A 20,239-nucleotide genomic window follows, 5' to 3' on the forward strand; every position below is an offset into this window, starting at 1 on the left:
GTTTTCCAGAGGGGCTGCACCAGTTTACATTCCCACCAAGAGTGTAGGAGGGTGCCCGTTTCTCCACATCCTCGCCAGCATCTAGAGTCCTCTGATTTGCTCATTTTAGCCACTCTGACTGGCGTGATGTGGTATCTCAGTGTGGTTTTGATTTGTATTTCCCTGATGAGGAGGGATGCTGAGCATCGTTTCATGTGTCTGTTGGCCATCTGGATGTCCTCTTTGGGGAAGTGTCTGTTCATAGAAGACAGTCTGATGGGAGTGTAGAAAGAGAGGGGTGTATGAGATCAGAGAGAAAGGGAGGATCTTGCAGGCCACAGTGAATTTAGTTTTTAAGCATGAAGAAATGCCACTGAAGGATTTTAATGAAGGCAGTGACAGGACATGACTTACATTTCTATGTAAAGAACACTTTTCCAGTTCAATAGGAGAGACTGCATCATGAGGTTAAGAATGAAAATGGAGGAGGGGCACCTGAATGGCTCAGTCGGTTAAGTGTCTGGCTCTAGATTTTGGCTCAGGTCATGGTCTCGCAGTTCACGAGTTCAAGCCCCGCATCAGACTCCATGCTGAGTGCGGACCCTGCTTAGGATACTCTCTCTTCGTTTATCTCTGCCCGTACCCTGCTTGCACACAAAATAAGTAAATAAACTTAAAATAGAAATAGATAAAATTAGAAAATAAGAAATCTCTAGAAAAAAAATGGCAAGACTAGCTCTTACATTTGTTACAAGGCTACCGTGTCTCAACTGAGGCAGTGCAGAGGACAGAAGATGGGAAATCCAAGATAATTGGGGGCAATCGAATCAACAGGACTTGCTAGTCACCTGGATATAGGAATAAAGGAAAAGGAGGACTGTTAGGAATATAGGATCTAAGAATAAAGGAAAAGAATGACCAATGTTTTTAGTTTAAATAACTGGTGGGTGTCTGGTAGAGGGAAGGTGCTGAGGGAACCTGCTTAAAAGGGGGAAATTATAGGTTAGGAAACAAGCTTTTCACAAGAAAACAAGGTTTTCACAGAAAGACCCCAAAGTGAATGGCTTATATTTTCTTTCACGTAACAAGCAAGAGGTGAGCGGTCCAAGTCTGGCAGGCACTTATGCCCTAACGTCTGGCTTCTGTCTCTGGGTCCCAGAGAGCTGCTCCAGTGGTCACAATGTCCAGCCAGTGAGAAGGAAGAAGACAAAGTGGAGGGCAAGCAGTTTCCTTTTCAAAGGCCCAGACCTGGAAGTGGTCACCTTGGGGGCTTACTCACCCAACGACGGAAGAGGGTCTGAGAACAAGTCCTGAGGGGGCTCTACCAGCTAAAGATCAGTGAGAGGAGAAGACGTCAAAGAGAAAGGGCGAGTGGCTAAAGAAGAGCAAGGAGGAAGCGGGAAAAGCCAAAAGTTGCAGACAAGTTAAAAACAAAATAGAGGCTTGAGGAGAAGAAACAATAAATAGCTACATATGCCCACATATGAGGGCTCTCCCCATTTCCCCATCATCCCTCAGAAGAGAAGTCCCCTTATATCTGAGCCCTTTGTGTCTCCCATAGCACAGGGCACTCTTACGAACAGAGAACCATGAGGACAAGACACGTTAACCTGAAATACTGACACTAGCTCAGTTTTGGATTCTCAAGGAAGTCGTTCAAAGGAGACAGCAAAAAGATGTAGGTCGTGAAAATGAATACTGACTTAGTAGTTTTGAGTTTGTCACTTCAGTTTCAAGAAACTGTATAGTATCATAGAAAATGGGTTTTCCTGGCTGCGTTCCGAACAAGATGGCAGGCAGTAGGGACGTGAGCATGGGCAGGGAGGGGACTAGACGGAGGAGCCGTAGCGACAAGTGCTCAGCTCCCTGTTTCTGCATCTGAGCCCCAGATAGCTTGAATACAGAAGGTGAGAGAGAACATACGGTAAATGCCACAAGCCCTCACGAGCCAGGCTCTAAAACAACTCTTTTTCAGCACAGGAGCATGGCCCTATTTTGTGTGGGGTATTGTGACAGCTGTTAAGTCATGTGACAGCCTCCCCAAAAGCATTCTTGGAAGGGAGACAGAGGTTTCATTCAGAAAGGTTTCATTCAAATGAAGAAGACAACAAAAATACATCTTTATGAGGAAAAGTAAGTCACATTACTTGTCACATCTCCCCAAATCACCCACTGAACCACCTAACTCCAGCAGAAAGGGTGCAGGACTAGATAGATTGGGAAAGGCAGTCTTTTGACCCTCCCCCAGCCGCATAAGAATGGGCCTTGAGCCTGGAAGGCTTCCCTACTGAGGAGAGAGGCCTCGTCACCTTTGTGATGGGGAATGTCTTTCCTGTTTCAGATTCAGTGGGTACTCCTTTGATCTACACAAGCCTGTGCATCAGATGACACCTGGCCAACCCCATACTATACGTGTCCACCTGTCCACCGCAGGAGATGGGGTCCTTCTGTAGCACAAGAGGGGTGTGGTCAGGCCACTTGCCCTGTGTTGGCCATGGGGGACCGGCGCACAGTGTTGGAGCTGATTTTGCTCTGTCTCTTCTCCATGTGAGCAGGGCATTATTCTATCCAGTGCTTGGCTGTGTTGTGGCTTCCTTGGCAACTGTAACACCCGGATGCGGTGGGCAGAACCGTTAACACCTCTGCTTTTGGCGATAGGTAATAGATGTCACTCGCTCAACAAAGAATCAGGTTCCACTCTTAGCTGTGGCACTAACCAGCTGTGTGGCTCTGTTCTCAGCTTTCTAACTAGCAAAATAATGGTGTTCATGGAGTTCTCTTCCAGCTACTTTCTGGCTCTCTGTGAGAGAGAAAGAATATGATGCCCGAAGCCAAAGTCAGTAAGGAGAGCTTCTGTAGGTGCAGGAGCCAGAGGGAACACTAACAGTATATGGTCCTCACAGTTTACATGTTGGAACTGTTCACTGAAGAAAAGAGATTTTCCTTTAGATCAGAGATTCTCAACCTTGGCCAGAGGATTGCTGTGGACGGCTGTCCTATGTATGGTAGGATATTTAGCTGCATGGCCGGTCTCTACCCACTAGATGGTAGTAGCATCTCAGCTTGTGACCACCACAAATGGTTCCAGACACTGCCAAATGTCTCCAGAAGGGCAAAAGCGCCCTCCGTGGTTGGAGAACCACTTATCTAGATGTATTCCTCTAGTCAAGGTTAAGTAATAAGGGGCATCTAGGTGGCTCAGTCAGTTAAGTGTCCGAGTTCGGCTCAGGTCATGATCTCAAGGTCTGTGAGTTCAAGCACCTGATCAGGCTCTCCTGACAGCTCAGAGCCTGGAGCCTGCTTCAGATTCTGCATCTCCCTCTCTCTCTGCCCCTTCCCGACTCACCCTCTGTTTCTCTCTCTCAAAAATAAATAAAACATTAAAAAAAAGATTAAGTAATACACATAAACCTTATCAATCAATATCACTATTTTATAGGTAGGAAAACTAACACATTTCATGAAAAATAAAATCCATCATATGATACATAACATAGTCAAAGATCTGAAACAGAATTAGTGTCAATCATGTCCACATCTTTAATCAATAAACACTATTCCTCTTAAGAGGAGGTGAAAAACTTACCCATATTAAAAACACTGAACATAAGCATCATTAAGAAAACACCATTAAGTGATGAATACTTCTACATCTCTTTAATCTCTTTGTATTCATTAGCTACTGCTTGCCAGAGTAAAAATAAATATGGTTTTTGTTATGGCTTCATACTTCTTTAGAATGGTAGCTGGAAGGTTTCCAATTTGGTAAGCCCGATAACTAATGCCATTTGGTATTAAACAGATTTGTGTGTCAATCATCAAGGTAAAGACATAACAAGAAAATGTCCCCTAAGTGTCGTCTCAGTGTGCTGTTCACATGGAGTCAGACTCCCTTCAACAAATTCCACCAGTGAGTCTAAGGAACTCATGGCTCGATGTCCAAAGATATCAAGAAAACCGCTACTGCAGTGGACGGTTAAAAGACAATAGCAGTAGAACATTTTACTTAAACTTTTGGTAATAAAATAATACAGAAGTAGATGGGGTGCCTGGGAGGTTCAGTCAGTTACGTATCTTGATTTCGGCTCAGGTCATGATCTCATGGTTCGTGAGTTCAAGCCCTGGGTCAGGCTCTGTGATGACAGCTCAGAGCCTGCGTGGGACTCTCTGTCTCCACTCCTCCCCCGTTTGCTCTCTCTCAAAAGTACATAAATAAAATAATAATTCAGACGTGGAACCTTTGTGAGATTTTTTCCCTCTCATTCTGGGAACAGGATCATTAATATTTATATTTGTGTGATACCGTAAGGTTTGAAGAATGAAATAAGCAAGAGAGCACTATAACACACTTGGAATGTGTATTATGCTCTATTAGACTAGACTAATGTCAGTACTAGATTGTACAAAGGTCCTTATGCTCCAGGCGAGTCCACTCAATGTCCGGTATTCAACAGGACTTCACGCAAGCCAGCTCATGAACAGGCAGTCCTCTATAAACGGCTCTGACTTATGACATAGGTCTTAGGATAAACATGTTTATACTTTGACTGGACAGTCACGTGGACACTATACGCATGGTGGCTGTGTAGCACTACTCGGTGAAATGTCTCGCCTTCCTTCATGATTTCTTCAGTCTTCTTTTCAGTGGACATAACGTTTTCTACAAAGTCTGAATCTTCCAAGTACAGCTCGTCTCCTGGAAAAGAACATTTTGATTCCACAAAGTGTTATTTTATAAAACATTCCAACATATTAGCGACATGCACATTGGTATGTGTCTATGTCATGTGTATAGAACTAAGACAGGTGTTTAGTAACTAATTTCATGAGCCTACCTCGATTTCTTTCTTGTGTTTTTAATACCCACACCCCCCACCGCCCCATTTCCCAGCCAAGAATTTTCTTTGGGCACATAGATAGTTGACTGGTATTTTTCATCACAAATTATAACTTTTAGGCTAATCTATGACTCTCTTTATCCTAGTTGGTATTAATATTGGCCTTGATATCCATACATTTTTGAGTTTCAGTGTGGGCTGTTCTAATAAATTTAAGGTGAAATTACATAAATTATCATTTATACATCAAAACTGCTGAACTGTCCCACTGTAGTCCCGCTAACCGTCCCACTAACTGTCCCACTAACAAGTAGTATCGCCATTGTGAGAACTGAGACAAGCAGCCACGAGCAGGTCACAAAGCCCCCCTCTAAACTCACATTAAACCATGGTGCCTGGGTGGCTCCGTCGGTTAAACATCCGACTTCAGCTCAGGTCATGATCTTACCATTCATGGGTTCATGCCCTGGGTTGGGCTCTATCTTGACGGCGCAGAGCCTGGAGACTGCTTCGCATTCTGTGTCTCCCTTGCTCTCTGCCCCTCCCCCACTCAAGCTCTGTCTCTGCCTCTCTCAAAAATAAATATTTTTTAAAAATTAAAAAAGTAAAAAAACTGCCATAAAACCCCCATCTAGCACTTACCCAACAACAGTCGACGGCCAGCAAACTCCCTAATTCATATACGCTGACAATTTCTCATAATTCAAGTTCTTAACAGAGTGTATTTGAAAACAAAAGCTCTCAACTTCTTAACTTGGTTCTCAAAACTCAAAATTAAAGTGTAAAAAAGTGAGATAATGTATGAGAAAGAGCTTTTTCAACAGCTAGGAAACATATTTAAAGAAACGTACGTGCGTATACAAAGTGACTTGCTCAGAACTTCTGGTTATAATAAACACCATGGATATTTTATAGAGTAGGACCTTAATAAACTGCTGTACTGTGTATAACAGATGGTAATCATTCTTTGTGTTCCACAATACTGCAATACCACCAGACAGCCCAGGGCATTAAATGTGAATGCTAAGGTGCTGGGCCTGGGTGGCTGTGGTTAAGCACCCAACTCTGGATTTCAGCTCAGGTTATGATCTCACAGTTCATGGGTTTGAGCCCCTCATTGGGCTCTGCGCTGATAGTGTGGAGCCTACTTGGAATTCCGTCTCCTCTCTCTGCTCCTCCCCAACTTGTATGCTCTCTCTCTCTCTCTCTCTCTGAAAAATACATAAACTCAAAAAAAAAAAAAAAAAAAAAGAAGAAGGAGCACTGTGCTTCACTGACTTACCCGGTAAAAGCTGGACCGCTGCATCAGCAGTTAATAATGTGATAGGCAGCCATCTTTCCATCCCTTCCGATGCACCATCCAAACAGAATTTGTGCAATTCAGAGAGAGAGGCAAAGTTTCCAAGCCTTCTTATTTCGTAGAACTGCGGGGGTGCCAACCAAATTTCTTTCGATATGAAACTCTCGGTTGCCTCTGATGGAGACGACCACTGTGGAAGATAATGGCCAGATTTTAAGGTTTATCCCAGAGGCAATGGAAGATCTGAAATCAGAGATCGGTACCCAGATCTAAATGAAGTTGTACAGTTAATTTATTAATGTGCCCTGCTAGAATCCTCTAAGACAACATGGAAAGATTTGGTTCATGAAATGTGGGTTGACCCCCCCCCCCAAGAGGTTGGTTAATGGGACACTCAGCATAAGGAACAATAAATCAACTAGGATAGATCACCAAGGGTTGACCTGGTGGGGTTGTTCAGCATAGAAGGCAGAAGATGCAAGAAGGCAAGCTGGTTCTGCTCACTCCCGGGGGAAAAAGAAGCCTGTCCAGTGTTAACTCATGATAGCAAATTGAGAATTCAGTGCCCATTCATTCCGCCCACAAACGGGTGCCCTGGGTAGGCCCTGGGGAGGTGGTGAACAAGATAAAGCACTCTCAGGCCCTATAGGGCCTTCAGCAATCAGAAAGTAGCATGACAAGTTCACATGCTATGATGGGGGTAAAGAGGAGCAATAGGAGCTTTCCGGAAGGTCAAGAGGTATGACTCAGCCTACTGTTCCAGGAATGTAATAACAGCAGAGTATCAGGGCGCCTGGGTTGCCCAGCCAGTTGAGCATCTGACTCTTGATTTCTACTCAGATCATGATCTCATAGTCAAGGGGATTGAGCCCCATGTTGGGTTCTGCGCTGAGAGGGCAGAGCCTGCTTGGGATTCTCTCTCTCCCTCTCAAAATAAATAAATAAACTTAGAAACTAATAATAATAGCAGAGTACCAACCAGACAGCATTTGCCCATTTAACTTAAGTGACCTGACTGCTGTGACCTTTCCTCCTTCTCAAGCCTTACTTCCATGCACATCTAGATAAAAGGAGTTGATTCAGTGAATATGAAATAACGCCAAAGGGGTCTTTCTTTAACTGATTGACTAAATATCCATTTACACTGATGGAAACTGATTCCCACCCCAATCTGGGAAGTTGAAATCAATTTCTGCCATGGATAATGATAGACCAAAAGTGTACAAGCTTGTATGTGCCTAAACTTCCTCTGAGGAACCTCTATGTGGCTAATCTATGGGACCAAACAATTTATGTTTATAAGAAGTACCTCAGGTGATTCTCAAATTGCCAAGGCTACATTTTGAAAAACAATGCTCGGGCCTCAATGGACCACCCAATCTGTAAGTTATTTACATAGAACTCTGGTTTGTAAATTCCAGGTGAGTTCCGTGATAACAATCAAATGAAGGGATAAACAATGTGTACAACCCACTTAATTCAACCTGTTCAGGTTAGTCCAGACCATGGTTGAGAGAACTTATCATTTATTGGTTATTTGTTACTTGTAATGCACTGCTCAAAAAATCTTTAGTCTAGATAACTATTTGTTGTGGGTGACTGTCTTTTGTCCTAAAGGATGGTTAGAAGAATCCTTGAGCTTTACCCAGTAGAAGCTGCTAGAACTACCCATATTAGGACAATCAAAAATGTCTGGAGACATTGCCAAATGTATCCAGGGGTGGGTGGGTGAATCATCCCCTTTGAGAATCACTAGCTTAGATTAGGTTAAGAACTACTTACTGAAATCTCTTCCAGGGCTGCCTGGGTGGTTCAGTCAATTGAGCATCTGACTCTTAATTTTGGTTCAGGTCACCATCGCAGGGTCATACGATTGAGCTCTGCATCAGGCTCCGCACTGAGCATAGAGCCAGCTTAAGAGCCTCTCTTTCCCTCTGCCCTTCTCCCCAACTCACGTGCTTGCTCTCTTTCTCTCTCTCTCTCCCCCTCCCTCCCTCCAAAATTAAAAAAAAAAAAATCTCCTCTTCCAGTCATGAATGCTAGAATTACCTTTCTCCAACATGATGTAAACAATATAGAAGTGGACAAAATCTATTAATCCACCATTTTTGGACATTGAAAAATGCAGAATTGTAATTTGTGAGGAAAGAAAAACAAATGAGGTGAACTCTACCATTGCCAAGGTTTTCTGCCTAAAGGGAATCATCAGACCACAGCACAGGGAAGGAGAACCTAATCTATACCATTCTCGCTGACTCACTGAGGAGACAGAGAACAGAGTTTGGGAAGGCCCATACAGGTTAGAGCATGGAAGACACGGTACCTGAGAGGAGGGATCTGTGTAGAGTAGAGCTCTCCAAATCTGTATAGGACGCCCTTAGTCTTGGAGAAGCACTAATCTTTGCAAGCATAAGATGAAACCACATGACATTGGAAAACATGGGGGCTTTACACTAATAATTTCCAGAACTCACCAAGGGTCAGGAAACATTTCCTCCAACCACAGTGGAGAGACCTGGTTGAATATAAGGGTCACATTAGAAGTGCAGTTAAATCAGCCCTAGAATAAAGGCTATCATAGAACTACTATAAAAACACTTTTAAAAATAAGAGGTGCCTGGGTGGCTCAGTTGGTTAAGTGTCCAACTCTTGATTTTGGCTCAGGTCATGATATCATGGTTCATGAATTCGAGCCCCATGTTGGGCTCTGCCCACTGACAGCACAGAGCCTGCCTGGGATTCACTCTCTCTCCAGCTGTCTCTCTGAAAACAAATACATAAACTCAAAAAAAAAAAAAAAAATCTCAAGAAGATCAAGTTAATTTGCAATAACTTAATTTCCTGTCAGGAAAAGTTCAACAATCTTTAAAGGAACATACAAAATTCAGTACTCAACTAAAAATCACAATGTCCAACATCCAATAAAAGAATTGTAAGACCCATGACAGGAAAGCAGGAAAATGTGACCCCAAACCAGAAGACAACTTGGTGCATCTATTCAAGATGACGCACAGAGATAAAATACTTGAAACAAAATGAACAAATTATCAGTTACATTCTCAAGTAGTCCAACATAAATGTAATTGGAGTCTCAGAAAAGAGGGGGAAGTGAAAAATATCTGAAGAAATAACAAAAAGAAAACCATGCACATCATAATCAAATTGATGAACACCAATGACTAAGAGGAAATATTTACAGTAGCCACAAACACAAAACAAAACACATTAGGCACAGAGGACCAAAGAGTTAAAAGTGGATTTCTCATCATAAATTATTCAAACCACAAAATACCACAAAAAGCAATATCTTTAAGAACTGAGACAAAAAAACACACAATCTGTTAACTTGGAATTCTATACCCAGCCAAGATATCTTTCAAACAAATGGAGGCAAAATAAAGTATTTTTCAGATAAACAAAATCTACAAAATTCATTGTCATAAGACCTGAAATACAACACATATTAGGGGACGTTCTTTGGGCCAAGAGAAACCAGTTGTAGATTTGAATCTGCACAAAGGAATGGAGAGTAGTAAAAATGGTAAATATGCAGAGAAACATAAAAGACATTTTTTACTCATTGTCGCAGTCTTTCAAAGATTGACTGTTTAGGACAAATTATCAACGCATTATAAAGTTCATAATAACAATAAAAGTCAAATGTATGACAACATAGCTATTGGACATGAGGGGAGAAATGCAGGCATATTGTTGTAAGGTTCTAACATGATACATGATGAAAGCTATGTATTGTAAACTCTAGAGTAACCACAAAGAAGTATAATTAATAAGTCAATAATGGAGATAACACGGTCCTTAAAATATTCAAATAATACAAAAGGAGTCAGGAAAAGAAAAACAGTGCAAAGAATAGATAGGACAGATAACAAACTAAAGATGGTAGATTCAAGTTAAATGTAAATATTTAAATATATAAACATATGTAAATATAAATGATCTAAATGCTTCAGCTAAAAGGCAAATATTGTCCTATTGATTAAAAAAAGCAAGACTATGGTGCGCCTGGATGGCTCAGTCAGTTGAGCTTCCAACTTCGGCTCAGGTCATGATCTCACAGTTCGTGGGTTCAAGCCCCACGTCGGACTCTGTGCTGACAGCTAGCTCAGAGCCTGGACCTGCTTCGGATTCTGTATCTCCCTATCTCTCTGACCCTCCCCTGCTCATGCTGTGTGTCTCTCTCTCAGAAATAAATAAAACATTAAAAAAAAAAAAAGCAAGACTCTGTGCTGCCTACAAGAAACATATTTTATTTTTTACTAAAACATTTTTTTAAGTTTATTTTTGAGAGAGAGAGACAGAATGCCAGCAGTGGAGGAGCAGAGAAACATACACATACACACAGAATCTGAAGCAGGCTCTGGGCTCTGAGCCATCAGCACAGAGCCCAAACCAGGGCCTGAATTCACGAACCACGAGATCATGATCTGACCCGAAGTCAGATGCCTAACAGACTGAGCCACTCTGGTGCCCCAAAGGATATTTCACAATAATCAAAGGGTCAATCCATCAAGCTTTAACAGTCCTATACATCTATGCAGCACCTTACAAGGAAGCTTCAAAATACATGAAGCAAAACCTGATAGAACTAAAAGAGAAAAAGACAAAGCCACAATTACTCATTAAAAATGTCAGCATTCCTGGAATGCACCTGGTTTCAGTCCATTGGGCATGTGACTCTTGGTCTCTGGGTTGTGAGTCTAAGCGTCCTGTTGGGTGTAGAGATTACTTAAGAAAAACAAACCCAACAACAAAGCTGAAGAAAACTTTCAGCATTCCTGTCAGTATCTGATGGAACAAGAAAACACTATGGAACTGCTGAAAGACACTACCAACAAATTTAACCTAATTGCCGTTTTTCCAAACTCAATATCAAGTACAGCCGAGTACATTGTTCTTTTTAGGTGCAAAAGGAACATTCACCAAGATAGACCATATTTGTGGTCATAGAAGAAGTCTCAATACATTGAAGAGTGGAATCATATAAAGTATGTCTCTGAGGACAGAATTAAATTGCAGGAAATGGAGTGGGCATGAAATGAGGAAAGTGCTCAGGAAGGAGCCCCGGGCCTGCAACTCTTGGAATCTCCTCGGGGGCGCTCCTAGGGGAACCACCAGAGAGGCTGAGTCAAGGCCTTGGGACTATGAAGCTGGGGAAAGCAGAGGAGCACCTCACCAAGGTCCTGGGTTTGGCCTGCAGGGTTCAGAGTGCGGCTACCCCGGCGCCTGGCCAACTCAGTCTCTTGGCTGTATGGCTGGAGGAAGCTACCGACAGTCCCGACTTAGAATTTTGCAACTCTAGGATGCTGCGAAAGCCGTATACATTCAAGCAGCAAAGTTACTTTTGAATTTTGATGTCCTCCCCCGGCTAGGCACTCATCACCGGTAGTACTCGGCAGTGGCAATGAGCAAGCTCCCAAGTGTGATCTTGAAGGCAAACTGCTGATACCCTTGCACTTACTCTATAACATACAACCTGTTGCCCACTTTCACATGAGCTATTCAACGCTTTGTTACAAAATAGGCTTTGTTAGATGATTCTGCCCAACTGTGGGCTTATGTAAGTGTTCTGAGCAGGTTTTAGGTAGGTCAGGCTAAGAGGTTATGTAGGTTAGGTCCACGGTGTAGCCGCATCACAGATGGAGAAAGACCTGTAATCAGCCTCTGTGCTGGGCTTATATTATCACAGGGAGTTTCCAGATGGGTCTGGGCTGCTGGCGGGGGCCCTGACTCTCACGTTCCTGTGCGTCCCCACGCCGGCCCCGCAAGCCCTACCTGGCAGCTCACCACCTCGGTCAAGTCCGGGTAGACCGGCGGCGGCTCCCGCAGGCAGCACAGGAAGAAGGCGGTGTTGAAGCGGCGGCCGCCCGGGCGCGAGAACGGCGTGAGCCAGCCGCCCCAGTCGTGCAGCGCCCAGATGTCGGGCGTGCAGTCGAGGTGCGCGCACAGGCTCAGGAAGTGGCGCGGGTCGCGGCGGACGCGGTCGCGCCAGGCGTCCAGGCCCGGCGGCGGCGCGAGGGCGCGTCCGGGCTCGGCCGCGCCGGGCAGGGCGTCCCGGGGCCGCAGCAGCAGCACGCCCGCCTCCTCGAAGGCCTCGCGGATGGCACAGATGCGGAAGGCGACGTCATCCGGCAGCGCCGCTTCGTCCCCGTCGGCGGCGTCGGGCAGCCCCGGAAAGGAGGCTGGCCGCGACAGCTGCGGGCCCAGGCCGAAACGCGGCGGCCCGTGGTGCGGCGCGAAGAGGCGCCGCCAGTCGGCCGAGTGGTCTGCCGTGTCCAGCGCGCCCCCCGGGAAGACGTGCGCCCCGGGCAAGAAGCCTTGGCTCCCGGAGCGCTGCAGCAGCAGCAGCCGAAAGCCCTCGGCGGGCGGCGGCGGCGGCGGCGGCGGCGAGGCGGCGGGGCCCGGGCGCGCCCAGCCCGCGGCCAGCACCACGGTGGCTGCCCGTCGCCAGCTGCTGGCGCCCGGTCGCAGGGAGCCGTTCATGGCCGCCGGCGGCCTGACGCTTCCGGGCTCCGCGTTCCGGCGCGGCGGGAGCTCCCGGGCGCCGATCCGACCGCCCCCCGCGGTTTCCCTGGGCTTTTGAACCCACACCGCTGTCTCACAGGACGAGCTCGAGGCGAGGCGCGCGCAGTGGGCGCCGGGTGAATTCCGGCTGTTGGGCCCGTACCCGCGCCGGCCCCTAGGAGGAGCGTGGCGCGGGGGAGAGCCCGCGCCCGCCTGGAGCGGGTTCCCAGCCCGGCCACCGGCCCCGCCTAGGGCTGTTCACAGCCGCCCGACCCGACGCCCTGCCCAGGACTCTGGACCGAAAGCAGGAATGCCTAGGGGCGTACATGACCTGCCACGGTAAAAATGTGGTGCAGTATTTTCATCCGGCCAGGGGACCCCCTAGCCCACCAAACCCCGAGAACTAGGACTTGTCCTTGAACCACGAGTCGACACGGAAGTATGTTATCTCTGACAGGGAAGGAGATCTGAAGGGCAGATCTCTGAGCTTTGCAGGCTCACATGACTGCACCCATGAGAAACTGATGGATGAACCAGATGCGCCCGGCCCCGCCTGGACGTGAAAGGCCCTCTTTCCACTCCTGCCCCCCTCGCCCCAGGGGAATCTGTCTTGTGTTCTGGACACTTCTTATTGTCAGGGCACCTGGGACCACCTTAAGTGTCTTAGATCATTCCATGACTTCCACTTTCATGAGAGATGCTTAATCCAGACTTAGGGATAGGAATTTCTCTCCATTTTCTTAGTGGCTACAATACCCCCACCTCCAAGAGAAACATTACTGTTTCTTAGAAAGAGCCTGTTTAGGAGCGCCTGGGTGGCTCAGTCGGTTAAGTCCCCGACTTGGCTCAGGTCAGGATCTCCAGGTTCCTGAGTTTGAGCCCGGTGTTGGGCTCTGAGCTGACAGCTTGGAGCCTGAAGCCTGTTTTAGATTCTGTGTCCCCCTCTCTTTCTGCCCTCCCTTGCTCTTTTTATGTCTCTTAAAAGATAAATACATGTTAAAAATTAAAAAAAAAAAGAGCCTGTTTAAATCTGAATCTTCTCTTTTACAATTCCTCCTCACTTGCCAACAGCTTCTCCTATGATTGCTATTAAACCTGATGACACATTTGTCATGTTTTTGGATGAAATATAGACTGTTCTTTTGGTGGGCCTCATTTAAGAACTATCATTTTAATGTGGATTATTTCATGAGGGAGAATCCATAGATGGCACTGCCAGTTTTTAGGATTTCTTTTATTTTTAAAAAATTTTTTTAATGTTTTATTTATTTTTGAGAAAGAGATAGAGACAGCATGAGCAGGGGAGGGTCAGAGAGAGAAGGAGACACAGAATCCAAAGACAGGCTCCCGGCTCTGAGCTAGCTGTCAGCACAGAGCCCGATGCGGGGGTGGAGCCCACCAACCGAGATATCATGACCTGAGCTGAAGTCAGATGCTTAACCAACTGAGCCACCTAGGCACCAGGATTTCTTTTAATTAAATTTTTCTTTTATTGGAAGTACACTCCACACCCAACATGGGGCTTGAACTCACGACTCCAAAATCAAGAGTGGTGTGCTCTCCTGACAGCCAGTCAGACACTCCTAGGTTGGTTTTTGTTAGCATCATTTTCTAAAGCTACAAATCCCTGTGTACTGCCTGCATCCGAGAAACAAAAAATGGGACTGCACACAGAGAAAAGCACAGGTGGAGGCCAAGGAAGGACACATGTCCTACTGGGACAGTCAATCAACTTTCATCTACCTTGAGTCTGTAGAATCCACAATTGGGGAACCCTTTCCCGAACTGCTTCCCAAATGCATGTGGCTCTCTGCTCTGAGACAATCATTTCAGAATCTGTCGTAGAGTCTGGAGTGGTACCCTGGAGCCTGCATTTTAACAATCCCTGACTCCCCAGGTGATTCCAGAGCTGTGAGCCATAGAAGCTCTGAAAGATGGTGACACGGTCAAGTTCATATCTTCAAAGGTCCCCCTAACACCAGCATGGTGACTCAGTTGGATGGAGCTGGACTGGAAACCCATGGAGTATGCTAGGCAAGAAATTATGAAGGCGTAAACTAGGAGAGGGGCTGTCCAGAGAGGGTGAGGAGGGAGAAGGGAATGATTTACAGAGTATTAAGGAGGTAGACTTGATGTAATATAGTAATGGGTTGAATGTGCAGAGCAGGAGACAGGAGGGAGTTATGGTTTACCTTGGGAGATTGAAGTAATAGTTATTCAACCCTAGAAGTAATAATTAATAGTGATATTATTAAGCACTTACTGTATGTGAGGCACTGGGAATTTTGTAAGTATTCGCTGCATAATCCTCACGAAACCATGTACATGGTGGAAATAGCTATTGCCATTTCACAGAAGAGAAACTATTCACAGAGGGGTTAAGTATCTTAAGAAAGGACATGTTATTCTCTTCGCGGTAAAATAACACCATTGTTTTGTAGATAAAAATGTTACTGGGGGGGCGCCTGGGTGGCTCAATCGGTTAAGCAGCTGACTTTTGATTTTGGCTCAGGTCATGGTCTCACGGTTTGTAGGATTGAGCCCCACATCGGGCTCTGCACTGACAGTGCAGGGCCTGCTTGGGATTCTCTCTCCCCCTCTGCCCCTTCTCAGCTCGCTCATGCTTGCTCGAGCTCTCTCTCTCTCTCAAATAAGTAAACTTTTAGAAAATGTTTATTTTGAGATCAGCTAGTTTCCCCATAGGCTGGTCACTCCTAAGTGAGATGGCCAAGTTCTAGAGTACATAGCAAAGCGGCATACTTGGGTTGGGTCTTAACCAATCCAACGGTCTCCAGAACTGCACGCTGCCATGTTGGTCTTATTCAGGAGGCTCTGTGACGATGCAGTACCAGTGTATGTGTGTATCCACAGATCACATCCTATAACCTATTATCTGAGCTGTAGCCGAGGACAAGAGCAGAGGCAAATAGACCCTGGAGTAGCAAAAGGGATACAACTATCATGATCCAAATCTAATGTGCTCTGCTCAGAGGAAAAATTACAGATCTAGTAATCTATTGCTATGAATAAATTCCTCTGAAACTTGGTGGCTTAAAACGATAAACATTACCTCACAGTTTCTGCAGATCAGAGTTTGAGAACATTTTAGCTGGGGGCTTCTGACTCAGTATCTCCCATGGGATTGTGGTCAGCATATCAGCCGGGGTTTGACTGGGCCTGAGTGATCCGTTTCCACAATGGCCCACTCAGGTGGCTGTTGGCAGGAAGCCTCAGTTCCTCACCACACCGGCCTCTCCATTGAGCCACGTGAATATCTTTGACACTGGGCAGTTAACTTTCCCCAGAGAGAGTGACCCAAGAGAGAAGGAGGAAGCCATTACGCCTTTTATGATTTAGCCTCAGAGGTCACTCTCCATTTCTAACGTATCCTATTTTTACACTGGTCTGTTCTATTCAGTGTGGGAGGGGACGACACGAAAATACCAGGAGGTGGAGATCGTTGTGGGTCATCCTGGAGGCTGTAGTAACAGTGGACAAAAAAATGAAACCATCTAAGCATTAGAAGAAAACAGGTAAATTCCTCTATAATCTTTGACTCAAAATCTAGAAGCAGCAAGGGAAAAGATGGTTAACTTGACATACTCTTTTCTCCATATTTATAACTTTATTATGACAAAAAAACACCCTAAGAAAGTCTAAGTCGGGGCATCTGGGTAGCTCAGTCGGTTAAGCGTCTGACTTCAGCTCAGGTCGTGATCTCACAGTTAGTGAGTTCAAGCCCCACGTCAGTCTCTGTGCTGACAGCTCGGTGCCTGGAGCCTGCTTCAGATTCTCTGTCTCCCTCTCTCTCCCTGCACCTCCTCTGCTCTCTCTCTCTCTCTATCTCAAAAAAAAATTTTTTTTTAATTTTTAATTAAAATAAAATGTCATTAAAAAAGAAAGTCTAAAACATAAACTGGAAAAATTGTCTGTAATGCCTGTCACAAAGGATTAAGAGTTAGGGGAAAAATGAAGAAGAAAACACCTCCAACTGTGTAGAATAATGGGCGAGAAAAACCAGTTTGGAGTAATTTAAGGTCACACATCCAGCAAGTTTGGAAACCGTCCAAACCTATTGATGTGTTCTCAGAGTGCCCTGCCCAGCCCTGTGCTGCCAGGGGCATAAAGCCAGCTGAGCCGGGCCTAACAGTGAGCGGGCACGGCCATTCTCTAGTAGCACCAGCAGTTACAATGCGCTACTTGGTCATGAGAAAGTGAGTCACTTGGTTTTTGATACAGTTACTTACTTCGCAGTTCAGGACAGTTGACTCTTCATTTTGACGTTCTACCTGTCCTCCCCAACTTTACTGACAATGAAACAATTCATTTGATCTCTTAGGACATGTAAAACGTTGGAAATAAAAAAACTTTCCAAACATGTCCTACTTCTTACCTATATCTCTATGAAGTCTTTTAGTTCAATATTGAGTTCAGCAAGCCCCAATTTGTTTCTGTTATCTACTATTAGGTTTTTCAGTTAAAAAGGGAAGAAAAGAAGAGATCTTTGGGGCTAGCCGCGGAGAGAGAACTTCAACTTGGACGTTCAATGGTAGTAGGAAAGCAGGTTCAGCCTTTCTAGAAGTCAAGGCATGTCACCAGGGTTAAACAAAATCCACCTGCGATTGACCAGTAGCATCCTGTGCGCCATAAATCACCAGATAAAAATTATTCCTCAAACTGTTGTTGTTGTTTTTTTTTTTTTTTTGGAGAAGGATTTTAAAAAGTTTCACAGCATTGTTTTCTCAAAAGAGAATGGATTCCATTTATGTGCCATTCTGGAAAAGGCAAAACTAAAGGGACAGTGGTTGCCACAGCCTGGGGCTAAAGGAAAGGATTGACTAGTAAGGTATATGGGGGCCATGAAAACATTGTCCTGCTTGTGGTGGTGGTTACACTGTGGTAGGGTCCCCTCCCTAAGGGGGGGGGAGAGAACCATCTCAAGGCAACCTTGTTATTCGTGTATGTGAAAACATCCCTCAAGACCTTGTAACATGTTAATCAGACTGCATGCTTGTGTGTTACCATATATGGGAGACAAAGAAGTAAAAACATATATAAAAAACCATACCATGTGGTGTTCGGGGCTCGGTTCTTTGGGTGTGAGCCCAACTGAGCTATGCTGGCTGGAATAAAGTTGCTTCCTGGAAAGAAAAGCCTCGGTGTCACGACTCTCTGTGCGAGAATCCTGTTCATTATGATTACATACCTTTGTCAAAACTTAAAACTGTTAGGGGCACCTGGGTGGCTCAGTTGGTTAAGCGTCTGACTTCGGCTCACGGTTCATGGGTTCAAGCCCGGCACCAGGCTCTGTGCTGACAGCCAGCTCAGAGCCTGGAGCCTACTTCAGATTCTGTGTCTCCCTCTCTCTCTGACCCTCCCCTGCTCACGCTGTCTCTCTCTCTCAGAAATTTAAAAAGAAAAACAAAATGAAAACTGCTCATCTGAGAAGGGTGAATGCTATATTTAACTTCTACCTCAAAAAAGTTGACTTTAAAAATTCATAGATTCCAACTTCCAGATAAACCATCTGTACTTGATCTTTTTATTACATATCTTTTTTCATTTTGACAAGTATATCTAATTTTGACCTTCAAATGGATTTTTAGATTTTACCTAAGTTAAAGAAAGTTAAATGTCTCCGTATCTCAGTATACTCGCTTTTCCCCAGTTGTCCAATTTCAGGACTTCTAAAGCAGTTTGATAAATAATAAGAGCAGTGGCAGCCAACATTTATTGGGCCCTGTGCCTGGAAAGTCTGATCTCGATATCCTTATGAAGTCTATGCCCTATTATTACTGCCATTGCAAAGATAAGTAAATCGAGGTCAGAGAGATTGAAGAACTTCAATGAGATCTGATCTGGTCTCAGGTGTGCCTTTTTCCATTGTTGGTACTCTTAACCTCAATGCTATAGTGTTTTGATACTACATTTCAAAACATGCATCTCATTCCCTGGGATAGGATTCTAAAAGTGTTTTGCTTTGTTTTTAGGGGGGAAGGTTCCAAAATTGTTTCTCATTATACTATGAAACCCTGTTAAGATTTATATTTTAATAACATAACATGTTCTAGATGATAAGAGCATTCAAAATTTTATTGTAAAAACAATGTAACAATATTAAATTATTAAAAGAACACCATTCATAATCCTACCACCCTCACAAATATTTTCATTTTTATTTCCTTGCAGATGTTCTCTGTATGCCTCACACATATGCCTAACACGTTCATACAGGCAAAGATGCTCATTCTGTTTTCTGGCAACAGCACATTAAAAGGACTTTTCAAAATCATTCTGACCCATGGGAGCTTTCATTTGGCTTGTTTACCTTTGTCACAAGAGCCTAAGGTTTTAAACCTAAACACCAACCAATGAGGATGGCCAAGATCTCTGAGGAGTCCAGTGAAAATACCCAGAATCCTCTATGGAGTGAAATGAAAATAAATACATGAAGGGGAGAGATCCATCTTGTCCTCACACACAGAGGGTAGTGGCATGTGGCCAGTTCGTGCACCTTTGGTCAGTTTTTATTTTTAATTTTTTAAAACGTTTTATGTATTTCTGAGAGAGACAGCATGAGCAGGGGAAGATCAGAGAGAGAGGGAGATACAGAACCCAAAACAGGCCCCAGGCTCTGAGCTAGCTGTTAGCACAGAGCCCAACACAGGGCTCGAACCCACGAACTATGAGATCATGACCTGAGCTGAAGCCGGACGCTTAACCGACTGACCACCCAGCCGTCCCACCTTTGGTCAGTTCTTAAGAACCAAAGAAATAGTATTTGAGTGACTTTGACCTGTGTTGGCCACAGCCAAAGATCGTTCATGTGGACACCTGCTATCCTTCCTGGATTCCATCCTGCATTACAGGATGAGTGTAATCATATTGTACTGAAACACTTGGAGACTGATAATCCTGATGTACTTTTTTTTTTTAATGTTTTATTTATTTCTAGGAGAGAGAGAGAGACAGTGTGAGCAGGGGAGGGTCAGAGAGAGAGGGAGTCACAGACTCTGAAACAGGCTCCAGGCTCTGAGCTGGCAGTCAGCCCAGAGCCCGANCTGATTGACTTCTAAGGTTTGATTTGAGTTTTTAATCAGGAAAACAGGATTGCTATAAAATTAATCATTTTTTAAAAATAACCAGTGGTTATTTTAATTTTTTTTAATGTTTTATTTATTTCTAGGAGAGAGAGAGAGACAGTGTGAGCAAGGGAGGGTCAGAGAGAGAGGGAGTCACAGACTCTGAAACAGGCTCCAGGCTCTGAGCTGGCAGTCAGCCCAGAGCCCGACGCGGGGCTCGAACCCACGAACCGCGAGATCATGACCCAAGCGAAAGTCGGACGCTCAACCGACTAAGCCACCCAGGCGCCCCAATCCTGATGTACTTCTGAACACCTCTTTATATGTAATGAAATCTGTGAAGGGTAAGAATGTTGATCAGGACATTCACTTCAAATGCGCATAAAGAAGATTAAGAATATATATATTTTAAAAATCACAAGAGTTGATAGCGGAATCATTTGAGGGCGCCTTTAAAGACTAAGTTATAAATGCTTCGTGCTGCCTTTAATTTTTTACTTAGTTAACAATTTTAGGTT

The 20,239-nt window shown here is 44.7% G+C and overlaps 1 protein-coding gene and 1 long non-coding RNA gene across 2 annotated transcripts; one reads left to right on the forward strand and one right to left on the reverse strand.

Moving 5' to 3' along the window:
* Positions 1–4,320: 4,320 nt before the first annotated feature.
* NUDT19 (nudix hydrolase 19) lies at positions 4,321–12,760 on the reverse strand. Its single transcript, XM_039231910.1, has 3 exons — positions 11,911–12,760; positions 6,100–6,307; positions 4,321–4,675 (listed from the first exon to the last, which is right to left on the reverse strand). The coding sequence occupies exons 1-3, from the start codon at positions 12,616–12,618 to the stop codon at positions 4,470–4,472; spliced, it is 1,122 nt and encodes a 373-aa protein (XP_039087841.1). The 5' UTR covers positions 12,619–12,760; the 3' UTR covers positions 4,321–4,469.
* Positions 12,761–12,897: 137 nt separating this feature from the next.
* Positions 12,898–17,126, forward strand: LOC120231702. The gene is made up of 3 exons (XR_005528387.1): positions 12,898–12,978; positions 16,058–16,172; positions 17,108–17,126. It is a non-coding gene; the product is annotated as an uncharacterized LOC120231702 (long non-coding RNA).
* The last annotated feature ends 3,113 nt before the right edge of the window (positions 17,127–20,239 follow it).

The sequence above is a fragment of the Hyaena hyaena genome, unplaced genomic scaffold (genome assembly GCF_003009895.1).
Source record: "Hyaena hyaena isolate Hyena2069 unplaced genomic scaffold, ASM300989v1 scaffold_61, whole genome shotgun sequence".
Lineage (NCBI taxonomy): Eukaryota > Metazoa > Chordata > Mammalia > Carnivora > Hyaenidae > Hyaena > Hyaena hyaena.

What these genes read in the sequence shown, in the direction of transcription:
- NUDT19 (XM_039231910.1), bottom strand. Translation starts at nt 12,618, where the DNA reads ATGAACGGCTCCCTGCGACCGGGCGCCAGCAGCTGGCGACGGGCAGCC. An exon ending in CCGAGGTGGTGAGCTGCCAG is followed by an intron (nt 6,308 to 11,910) that starts GTAGGGCTTGCG and finishes TATCTTCCACAG; the next exon opens with TGGTCGTCTCCATCAGAGGC. An exon ending in AGCGGTCCAGCTTTTACCGG is followed by an intron (nt 4,676 to 6,099) that starts GTAAGTCAGTGA and finishes GTTCTTTTCCAG; the next exon opens with GAGACGAGCTGTACTTGGAA.